The 12,492-nt window shown below is 36.8% G+C and overlaps 1 protein-coding gene across 9 annotated transcripts in view; it reads right to left on the minus strand.

Annotated features, from left to right (window-relative positions):
* DMD (dystrophin) overlaps positions 1 to 12,492 on the minus strand; it is a 2,096,968-nt gene that overhangs the window by 102,446 nt on the left and 1,982,030 nt on the right. For all 9 annotated transcript variants that reach the window (XM_070944209.1, XM_070944203.1, XM_070944204.1 and 6 more), the window contains one exon: positions 12,207 to 12,292. In XM_070944209.1, the coding sequence (XP_070800310.1) occupies positions 12,207 to 12,292 (86 nt within the window). The remainder of the gene's footprint in view (positions 1 to 12,206; positions 12,293 to 12,492) is intronic.

Genomic DNA, 12,492 nt, shown 5'->3' on the forward strand with positions numbered 1-12,492 from the left:
CAGCACAAATCAGCTGTCTAGCGGCTTGGAAACTTTCTCCCCGGGAGAAGGGGAGGAAGAGAGTAGACGGGTGTAGGTAGAGCTCCCCAAGAAGCCCCAGGAATAATTCTGGGGCTCGAAGGGAGAAACTCCCTGGAAGCCCGACAGAGCTCCGGATCTGGGACATTTCTGCTTTAAGCAGAACAAGACGCCGCGACCACCCCTGCAAACAAAGCTTTGAATAAAACACTGGATTTGGAAGCAGGCTGAGCAAAGCCAGGAGAGATCAGATTTGCAAGTACTAAACTTTAACTCTAAATGTGTATTACTTCCTTCTGAGTTATTAAGGGAAGAAAGTGAAACCAAGATGGCGATTGAGCTCTAATGGTGTGTGAAAGTGAAAGTTAAAAGGAAAGTTTTGTTTAGCGCTGGTAGCCCCTGCTTAAAACTAGAGATCCTTGCTTTGAAACAAAGAAGATTAAACGTTAAAAAGACTATAGTAGTGTTTTTTAAAAAATGATTGATATTATTTAAAGATTGGAAATTTTTGGATTTGGTGGATTTGTTGTTCTGGTTGCTGAATAAATTCAAATTGGAAACTAAAAATGGCTTCAAAACAAATAAAGACTGTTGCTTCAAAAAGCACTGGGAGCTCGCCAGCTCAAACGTCCAAATTACAATCTCTCTCTGTTCCAACGGAACCACCAATATTAACACTTGAAATGTTGCAGGAAGCCCTTAAAACACAAGCCTCTGTTACAGAAAAAAAAATTACTTCGGTGTTTGAGGATAAAATTCGAGATGTCGCTGATGAGATGGCTCAAATTAAAGAGTTTATTCAAATTCGAAATCAGGAAATTAGAGAAGATATTGTCATGGCAGTCCAAGGTCTGGCAGGCCATATTGAAACATTAGATGAAAAAGTGGAAGAAATTAAGCAGTCTAATGTGAATTTGGAAAATAAAATGGGAGAGGTTCAGAACAAGATGGAAAGATCAGAGGCCGATGTAACAATGATACAATATAGAGACATGGAATTTGCTCTGAGAATAAGAAGCCTGAAGGAAAATAAGCAAGAGAATTTGAGAGAGATCTTTTCAGAAGCATTCACACAGATAATGGGAGATCAAAAAGCAAATCTTGAGTGGCAAATTGACAAAATTTACCGTGTCAATTCATGGGTCGCCAGACGGAAACATTTACCAAGAGACATTGTAGTCTATTTTACTACAAGGCGAATACGCATTGAAATTTTACAAGCCACTTTTAAAAATAAACTTCAAGTGCAGGGGCAGGAGGTTTTAATACTGAAAGAAATCCCCCCCAAAATGTTGAGAGCCAGAAGGGATTATACCTTCCTGGTGGAAGAACTGAGAAACCGTCAGATACAGTACAGATGGGAGGTTCCAGCTGGACTAGTGGTGAATTATTCAGGAGAAAGATATCGTCTTAATTCAGTGTGGAAGGCAAGAGATTTTTACACCAATGTACTAAAGGCTGGATGCCCACAGTCCCCAGAAGCTAGAAGGAAGACGGAAGCAGAGGGGGCAAGAAAGGGGGAGAAGGAAGAATCATTGGTACAGGCCCAAAGGGGAGCTTTGATTATTCAAGAAGGTTTAATACAACTTTCGACTACTGCTCAAGTTTTGGAAGTATTAAAAAAAATAGAAGAATCTAAGGATCAAAGACAGATCAGAGTGGCAGCCAAGCGTCAAGAAGAATTAAGAGTGCAGCAACTCCAGATGACAACTCAAGAAACCACAAAAACAGAAGCAGTGGGAGGAGCAAGGCCAAAAAGCAAAATGCATGGAGATTTCCAGCAGATACTCCGCAAGCTTCAGGGTGCCAAGAATGGCAACTAAATTTCTGACTTGGAATGTTAATGGCCTAAATTCACCACAAAAGAGGAGAAAAATATTTCAGTATCTGAAACAGTTTAAAAATGAAGTAATCTGTCTACAAGAGACTCATATTAGAAGGAAAGATCAAAAATATTTAATAAATGCAAGGTTAGGTACACATTTTGTTGCATCTGCTCCTGAGAAGAATGGTATAGTTATATACCTAAAAAAAGACTTAATTGCTAAACTAATTGAAGCAGATGATCAAGGAAGATTCATAGCAATTGAACTTTTAATAAAAAGGGGAAAAAATACTTTTAATTGGAGTATATGCACCGAAACAACAACAGGAAAAATTTTACAAGCTTTTACATTCCAAGTTACTACAATGGGATTACAAATCATGCATTTTATTGGGCACTGGAATGGAGTTTTGGACACTAAAAAAGATAAGAAGGGGCTCTTGCAAAATATCTCAACGCGTGCCAGATTGCCAAAATCGTTTTTTGAAATGATGGATGATATGGAGTTGAGAGATATCTGGCAAGAGAGGAACTCTGAAGAAAAAGATTTTACTTTCTTTTCTGATAGACATCAATCTTTTTCTAGGATTGATTTCATATTAATTACTAATGATCTCTTTTCTAGGGTGAAGAAGATGAAGATCTGCCCAAGAGTTTTAACGGATCATAGTCCAGTTTGGATGGAATTAGAGTATGGGAAGGGATTTAAGAGGTCTTGGAGGTTAAATGAAAATCTGTTTAGATATGAAGAAAATGTAAAAGAATGTAAAAAATTTATGAAAGAATTTTTCATTATGAATATGCATAAGGGTACATCTATGGAAATGGTTTGGGACGCAAGTAAAACATATATGAGAGGTATTTTGATATATTTGAATAATAAACATATACATAAACAATAAAAAAAGGAAGGACTTAGAAGAGGAAATCAAAAAAAAAAAAAGAACAAGCTCTGATATTGAACCCAGCAGACAAGAAAATAAAAGAGGCAATTAACATACTGCGATGGCAATTTAATATGTTAATGGCAGATCAGGTTGCAACTAACTTGCAATATGCTAAACACAATACTTTTTGCAATGCTAACAAACCAGGGAGATGGTTAGCATATCTGTTAAGGAAAAAACAAAAGTCACGGACTATAGAGAAAATAGAATATAAAGGTAAAGAGGTTTATCAGCAAAATATGATTAAAAAAGCATTTTTAGAATTTTATACGAGGTTGTATGCTAGTGATAAAATTCAAAGTATAGATATAGATAGATATTTACAGAAAGAGAATATTCCTATAATTACAAAAGAGCAAAGGGAGGGTTTAAATCAACCAATAACTTCCGAGGAGTTTATGTTTGCAATTAAGCAGTTGAAAGTGGGTAAAGCTCCTGGGACGGATGGTTTGACAGCCGCTTATTATAAACACTTGCAGTTAGAAATGGTGGGACCACTTAAGGAATTATTTACTAATATACAATCTGGAGGAGATGTACCCCCATCGTGGAGGACAGCTTATATTTCTCTGATTCCAAAGGAGGAGCAAGACCACACCCAACCAAAAAATTATAGGCCTATATCACTTTTAAATACAGATTATAAGATTTTTTTGCTAAAATACTAGCAAAAAGGTTAATGACAGTCATGCAACAAATGATTCATAATGATCAAACTGGTTTTATAAATGGTAGACAAATGAAGAGTAATGTAAGGCAAGTTGTTAACCTTTTAGAGTATTTGGGGAAGAACAACCAAATCCCTGCGGTGCTAATATTTCTTCATGCGGAGAAAGCATTTGATCGATTGCATTGGCATTTCTTATTGAAAATAATAGAAAAGATGCAGTTTGGAGAATATTTTACACAATCTATTAAGGCAATATATCAGAAACAAACAGCGCAAATAATAATTAATGGTAGTTTAACAGATACTTTTAATATAGAAAAAGGAACAAGACAAGGATGTCCCTTGTCTCCATTATTGTTTATTTTGACTTTGGAATTTTTGTTGAGAAAAATACGTGGGTCGGATAAAATAAATGGAATTAAAATTAGGCAGTATGACTACAGATTACGAGCATTTGCAGATGACTTGGTTGTTACTTTAACCCAACCATTACAGTCAGTTGTAGGTTTAATGGATATAATTAAGCAATATGGACAAGTATCTGGATTTAAAATAAATGCAGGGAAAACCAAGATAATAACTAAAAACATGACTACAAACCAAAAAGATGAATTAGAAAGACTAACAGGATTTGAAATGGTAAAAAAAGTTAAGTATTTAGAGGTTTATATTACGACATCCAATGCGAAATTATTTAAGCATAATTATGATCCATTGTGGCAAAAAATACAGAGAGATATGGAAAATTGGAAAAAAATACAATTATCTTTGTTGGGAAGAATAGCAGCAGTAAAAATGAATGTTTTGCCTAAGTTTTTATTTATTTTTCAAATGATACCGATACTTAAAAAAGATGAAAATTTGAAGATATGGCAGAAGGGTATTAATAATTTTGTCTGGGCAGGGAAGAGACCGAGAATAAAGCAAAAAATAATGCAGGATATACGTGAAAGAGGAGGTCTCAAAATGCCCAATTTAAGATTATACTTTGAGGCAGCTGCCCTATCAGCAATAGTGACTGGATGAATTCAACAGAAGAAAGAATATTGAATATTGAGGGATATGAATTGGTTTACGGTTGGCATGCTTATTTATTATATGATAAGAAAGTGGATAAGACTTAAAAGTCACATATTAAGGAATGCTTTATTGCATGTCTGGAAAAAGTATCAGTATAAATTAAACGATAAGTTACCAATGTGGGCAATACCCAGACACGCGATAGAGAATATAAGTGTAGAGCAAAAACAAGATGTGACTACTTATAAAGAGCTTCTTAATAAGGAAAGAGGTATACTACAACTAAAATCTTTGAATCAATTAAGAGAAGAAAGGATAATTCAAACATGGTTTCAGTATGGACAGCTGCAAGCTAGATGGAGAGAAGATCAGAAAATTGGTATCTTGCAAAATGAGGAGAACTTGGTAAAACAAATTAGAGACCAAAGTCAAATGCATATAAAAAGGTTGTATAATGCATTGGTAGAAATAGATTCAGAAACAGAGCTAGTTAAGGATTGTATGATAAAATGGGCACAAAATATTGAAGAACCAATAATGATGGAAACGTGGGAAAAAATATGGGTTAGAAATGTAAAGTTTATGCAAGCCCAAAAGTTAAGAGAGAATTTTTATAAAATGTTTTATAGATGGCATCTAGATGCTAAAAAGCTAGCCTGTATGTATCCAAGTTTGCAACCTAAGTGTTGGAGATGCGAATGTGATGATGCCACATATTATCATATATGGTGGACATGTAAAAAAATTAAAGCATTTTGGATAAAAATATGGTGGATTATCCAAAACATTTTCAAAAAGAAGATAAAATTTACTCCACAGTTCTTCCTGTTGGGTATAGTTACAGATTGTACGGTCATAGAGACTAAATTGATTTTATTTTTTTATTTTTTTTTATTGAAAAAGTTTTTCAAATACAAGTTTTTCCCCCTTTTCCTCCCTTCTTCCCTAACCCCCCCTCACCACCCATCCCCCCCTGTGACTTCTTCTTCACAACAATAAGCTAATTCATAATTAATTACATAATATTTTACCATGCCCTTACTCACTCCTCAAAGTACTGACCCTTAGCAAAGTATTCTTATAACTCCGCTTTTCTCCGCTTTTCACAATCTACCCTTTTTCTCCTCCCCCAAACTTATAAAATATTATTATTATTACAACAACATAACCTTTACTTTTATATATATTAATTTAACATTTCAAAGCAGCCTTCTCCAAATTTAACATTTGTTCAGTTCTATCCGATTCTTCCACTCCCCAAAATATATGACTTAAAAATCCTTTTTCTTAAACTAATCAATCACTAAACTAGCCTATTTCAACCCAGTTTCCTGCAAGATTACCATGCACTACAATTCTAAATATAATCCACTGCCCACTCTGCTAAAATATACATATGTCTATATATACATTCCATTTTATAAAAAAAGACAATAACTTTAAATTTATAATTCATTTAGTATCTTCTTTGATGTCTTTCCACTAGATTGTTAAATCCATCATCCATAATAGGGTAACATAGCATCCTGGTGCAACAGTTTATTCAAAATCTTCAGTCAACTTCTGCCCCCATCAATAATGAATATCCTCATGTATATATAAAAATAAAAACAACCACCCGAGTGACATTATAATTATATTCCATATAGTTGTAATTGTGGTTTTCATCAGGATTATAAATCCCCATCATCTTTGTGGGTAACAGCCAGATCTTCTGCATGCCCCAGCATGACTCTCTTGCCTTATAACTCAAAATAGATATAATATATTTATCGGTAAAAGAAATCCAAAATAGATAGTTCAAATCCAACAATGTAAGGCTCTTTCCACATCCCAAAATCACGGCATTGCAGAGATCTGCCACTTTCCTCAAGATAGTATTAAACGATAATTCGCCTCCAATATCTTTTCACATATTCATTTATTTTTTTAAAATCCCTGGCTTCACTGTTGCTTGGTTTAGAAACTACTATTTCTACGAGATCTGTTTCTTTTCTTTTTCTTTTGCGGGTTGCATTTCCATCCAGATTTCCTTCCTACAAGTTGTGTATCAGCTGATCGGTTGTCATTCTGCTTTGTAAATTGATCTTGTTGGTTTTGTTTTATTATCTCATATGTCTTTTCCTTCACTTGTATATCAACTGGTTGATTTACGCACTTGTCTGTAAGTTGATAGTTCATCACATTAGAATCAGATGACACTGCTCTCAAATTTATAGACAGTCCAGCTGGGGTATCCAAGGAGTCCAAAGACAGTTTATCTACCACAGCCTCTGTAATTTGATGTTTTCCCTTTATTTCCAACTCCTTTTGCTTGTCCTGTGTTATGCCTAAAGATGTTAAATTTATTTTTAATTTTTTTTGATAAAATTCTTCCGCTTTTTCGACTGTATCCAGTTGGTATCTTACTCCTTGGTGTCTCAATATTAAACCAACTGGGACGTCCCACCTAAATAGAATATTCCTTTTTTTTAACTCATTCACTAGAAAACCAAATTTCTTCCTCTCCATTAACATCTTGGGCGGGAGTTCCTTAAAAATCCAAATCTTTCTTCCACGAAATTGCAAAGCAGAGTCATAAGAATTCTGGACAATATTATTTCTAATTTCTTTGTCTGTAAAATAAATCACCACATCTCTAGGCAATTGCCTTTGTTTTGCCAACCAGGAGTTTATTCTATAAATTCTGTCAATCCTGCAAAACACTTCATCAGGTTGAACCTTTAAAATCCCAGCCAGAATTTCAGAAGATATCTTCCTTAAATCATCTCTGTCATCTTCCTGCAAACCTCTCAGTCTAATTGCATATTCTGTAAAATTGTATTGGATCATTAAAACTTCTCTTTCAATCCTCTGTTGTACATTTTCTTCAATAACAGTCTTTTGATCAGCCTCCATTTTAAGTTTGTCTTCTGAACTATTATCCTGAATGTTTGCCAAATCCTTTTTAATTTTTTGGATCTTGTCATCCAAATTCTCCTCAGTTTCTTTCATTTTAGAATTAGTATTTGCTTCCAACTGAGTCATAAAGTCTGCTAAGCCATTAGCTACTTTTAAAATCTTTCGATCCAAAAAGCCAAACTTAGATTTCACCAATTCACCAATTTCTTTGATTTCCAACTTAAATTTTTCAAGTTGCTGATTCACAATCTCATCCCTTCTTACAATCTCCTCAAGAAGAAATTCTATTATATTAAAGTCAGGTTTCTGTGACTGGAGAGTTAAAACTTGTTGATGTAATTTATTAATGGGGGAATCCCCCCCCCACTGCCTGTTTGTCTAGTTTTATAAGTCTCAGTGCCATTTTTCCACGCAGACAAAATTTACTGGAAAAGAGAGAAAAAAAAAAACTTTTTTCCAACCAAGATCAATATCAGATCCTCAAAGAGAAAAAAAAAAAAAAGAAAAAAAAAACAGAAATGAGAGTGAGATTTTGCCTTCAGTTACAGCCAAAAGTATTCATTCCGCTACTTTGTAATTGAAAACGGAAGGAGTTTCCCTTTCAGCCTCTCTTCAAGCCGCAGCAGCAATCGCCATTTTAAAAAAAAACTTTTTTCCCTTCACTTCACTTCTTAGGCAAAATAGAATAAAAGGAATACTTGCGCTTCAGGATCAAAGGTCCAGCTCATATCTTCTTTAATTAATTTATTTGACAGATTTACAGGCTTGCTTTTGCCCCCTAGCTCTGCGTGTAGCAGAGATTTCCCAGAGCCCGGAGCGTCGGCTGGGGATACGGGGAGTCTCTTCCGCTCCCTCCCAAAAGTAAATAAAAAACTTTTGGGATTAGGCAGAGGACTCTACCCACCCCAGCCGGCTCTATCTCCGTTTCCTAATGGAAACGGAGTTTTTTCGAGCCGCCATTCCGCTGAAAAAGGCGGCTCTTACAGGCAGTGGGTTCGACGATCCCAGAGGAGCGTCCAGCGGGGACAAGCAGCAAACCGGAAGTCAGGAGACTAAATTGATTTTAAATTTAATAACAGCAGCCAGACCTTTGGTGGCGCAGTATTGGAAGAAGGAAGACTTACCTACTATTGAAGAATGGACATTAAAAGTAGTGAATTTAGCAGAGATGGCAAAAATTTCGGCATACTTGAAGGACCATTCAAATGAAAGTTATATATTGGAATGGAGAAGATGGATTGACTATATTCAAAACAAATTTCGGACTAAAAAGTTTCAAATAGCCTATGAATGAAACAATTTTTTTTTAATTATGTTTTGTTAGTTGAAAGGGGAGTTAAAGAGCAAGAGGGAGTTTGGAGCCTACAGAAAGTTGGCATATTTTAGTTTATGTTTGTTAAATGTTATACCCTGTATTTGCTCTGGGAAGTCTGGGGTGGGGGATGGGGGGTTGGAGGGAGAGGAGGGGTGAGGGCTGGGGGGGTGGAGGAGGGCTGGGGGGGTAGATGGAGGAGGGATGAGGGGGAGGGATGGAAAAAATTGTTGTAATACTTGATAAAACTTTTTAATAGAATAAATAAATAAATAAATAAATCAGGCATCCTCAAACTATGGCCCCGAGGAGACAAGAGTTTGAAGGGGGGCAATCTAGCATCCGGGCTGACTACAAGAGAAATGTTCACTCTTGGTCGTATTTGAGATTTCTAGCTGCAATGAACAGCAAAGCTAGGGTTGATCCCAGGTGCTTCTCTCTGCTAACAGGCGGCCAAGCTAACTGCCCAAAGGACCCCGTCCTGTCCCTGGGAGTCAAAGCGTTGAAGCGCGAGTGGTGCAGGAAACTTTGACCAGGTTACTCGAGATGAGAGTTTGCAGGGGGCTGATCTAGTGTCCGCAATGGACAGCAAAGCTAGGGTTGACTCCAGCTGCTTTTCTCTGCTGTAGTGCAGAGGGTCCTCTTTGTAGACTTTAGTTCAGCATTCAATACCATCATTCCAGACACACTTCTAAGCTAAACCAGCTATAGGTACCTGAACACACTAGTAAGTGGATCATAAGCTTCGTAACAAACAGGAAGCAGTAGGTGAAGCTAAGCAGAATCACATCAGATACCTGCACAGCCCCCCCCCCCCAAGGCTGTGTGCTCTCCCCATTTCTCTTCTCTCTGTATACCAATGACTATATCTCTAACAATCCATCTGTTAAACTACTGAAGTTCACAGATGACATAACAGTGATCGGTCTCATTCGAGACAATAATGAATCCGCATACAGACGGGAGGTTGAACAACTAGCCTCGTGGTGCGACCGGAACAATCTGGAACTGAACACACTCAAAACCGTAGAAATGGTGGTAGACTTAGGAGAAACCCTTCCATACTTCCACCTCTCACAATACTAGACAACACAGTATCAACAGTAGAAACCTTCAAATTTCTAGCTTCTACCATACCGCAAGATCTAAAATGGACACCTAACATCAAAAACGTCATCAAAAAAACACAACAAAGAATGTTCTTTCTGTGCCAACTCAGGAAGCTCAAACTGCCCAAGGAGCTGCTGATACAGTTCTACAGAGGAATTATTGAGTCTGTCATCTGCACCTGGTTTGGTTCTGCAACCCAACAAGACAGACACAGACTTCAGAGGATAATTAGAATTGCAGAAAAAACAATTACTACCAATCTGCCTTCCATTGAGGACCTGTATACTGCACGAGTCAAAAAGAGGGCTGTGAAAATATTTACAGACCCCTCACATCCTGGATATAAACTGTTTCAACTCCTACCCTTAAAACGACGCTATAGAGCACTGCACACCAGAACAATAAGCTATTTTGCCCCCTATAAACTATACATTTCTACACAACATTTAGCTAAAAGCTATCTGGTACTTCCTAGTTTGATATTTATTCTGCACATAATCTATCCATTTCTTCCAATCCCATGCATAGGTCTCTTGAGTCCGATCTTTTAAGTATGCTGATATCTTCGCCATTTCTGCAAAACTGGCCATCTTCAAAGTCCATTCTTGAATTGTAGGCATATCATCCCTTTTCCAATATTGACCAATCAATAACCTAGCTGCTGTCACCATATACAATATCAATTTTGTTTCCCCCACTGAAAAACCCTTAACTATACCCAGTAAAAACAATTGAGGAGAAAATTGAATTTTTTTCTTCAAGACATTTTGCATAACCCACCAAATTTTTATCCAAAAAGCCTTTGCTTTCTTGCATGTCCATCATATATGATAATATGTAGCATCTAAGCAATCACATCTCCAACATTTCGGTTGAACATTAGGATACATGCATGACAGTTTCTTAGGATCTAAATGCCACCTATAAAACATTTTATAAAAATTTTCCCTCAAATTCTGCAACTGTGTAAATTTAACATTCTGAACCCATATTTTTCCCAAGTTTCCATCATAACTGGTTCTCCAAAATTTTGTGCCCATTTTATCATACAATCTTTAACCAATTCATTTTCTGAATCTTTTTCTAACAAAACATTATAAACCCTCTTAATATACATTGGGCCTTTCTCTTTTATCTGTCTAACCAATTCTTCTTCATGCAACATTAATCCAATTTTTTGATCTTCTCTCCATCTCAGTTGAAGTTGATTATACTGTAACCACGTTAAATTAATCCCTTCTTCCAACAGTGTGTTTAATGATTTCAATTGCCATCTGCCCCATCATTAAAAAGTACTTCTTTGTATAAACCCCCCCCCCGAGTGACTTTGTATTTATATTCCATATAATATGACCAAGATCCAACCACAACGGTATTTTATAATCCCATTTGAGTCGGTGCTTCTTCCATACTCTCATCAAGGAGTTTCTAAGTATATGGCTGTTGAATACTTTATCCACCTTGTTTTCATAAAATAAATATGCATGCCAACCAAATTCAAGATCATAACTTTCTATATTCAATATTCCAGTCTTTATCCTTCCAAACCAGTCACTTGCTTGTGTAAACGCTGCAGCTTCATAATACAATCGCAGGTTTGGAAGTTTAAGACCACCCCTTTCACGAACATCTCGCATAATTTTCAGTTTAACTCTTGGCTTTTTCTCATTCCAAACTATTCTTATTATTATTAAATTCCCATTCCCATTCCATTCTGGGGCTCCATTTCAGCCTGCAACGGGCCGGCCAAGGCCTGCAGAGGGCCGAACAGAGCATCAGAGGGGTGGATTCCCCTTCATAAGCTTCATTTTGGCCAGCAACCTGCCGGGAGAGGCCTGCAGAGGCACGAACAGAACTGCAGAGGACTGCACGCGGCTGAGAGGCTGGAGGAGGAGACTGCTTGCTAGATCTTCAGAAGGTAAGTGACCTGGCGCGGCAGGTTGGGGGGGGAGCAATTGTGGGGAGCACAAGGTACTTCAGTGGGTTGGGGAGGCCTTGAGTGGTCTTAGGCAGGTGGCCTGTTCCATCAGTAGGCCTCCCATGGCCTTCCCCACCCTGAAATACCTCATGTGCACTTAACAAACCTTGTATTCGATTAGCAAATACATGGGTGAAAGGAGTGATCCAGTTCAAGGTACAAGATTCACTCCCATGAATCCTTGTGTTGCGAACGGAATGGGCAGGCCCCATTACATTCGTAACTCAAGGACTACCTGTACTGAACTATAAAGGCCATAATCTCCAATGGGGCTAAACTAGACAACATTAGGTAACATTTAGTGCAAAACCTGCTTAATATATTTTAACTTCTAAGTTTTGTAAAAACAATGTGAAAAGATAATTTGACCTATTATTTATCTAGCTTCATAATAGCAAAAATTATAAAACACAATCATTACTTACATCTATATTTATCTTCCAGATGTGCTTTACACAGTGAAATTATACCAGTTTTGAAAGAAAGGACTCGGATCCTTCCAGTTCGACCCCTATTGATATTAAATAAACAAATAAGCAATAATGTAGAAGCAAGTAATAATACCTATATCTAAGTTTATTAAAATTCCAGAAATAAAAATGAATTTCCAGTTCTAGCACAAAACAAAATAAAAAAGATCAAAGGAATACCAGTAGTTTTTATTGGAGTAGTATATACCATGCTTCCCTGAAAAAAAGACCAGTCTTTTCT

This window comes from Pituophis catenifer, unplaced genomic scaffold (genome assembly GCF_029215685.1).
Source record: "Pituophis catenifer annectens isolate HBS135680 unplaced genomic scaffold, rPitCat1.0.hap2 SCAF_4, whole genome shotgun sequence".
In the NCBI taxonomy this organism is placed as follows: Eukaryota; Metazoa; Chordata; class Lepidosauria; order Squamata; family Colubridae; genus Pituophis; species Pituophis catenifer.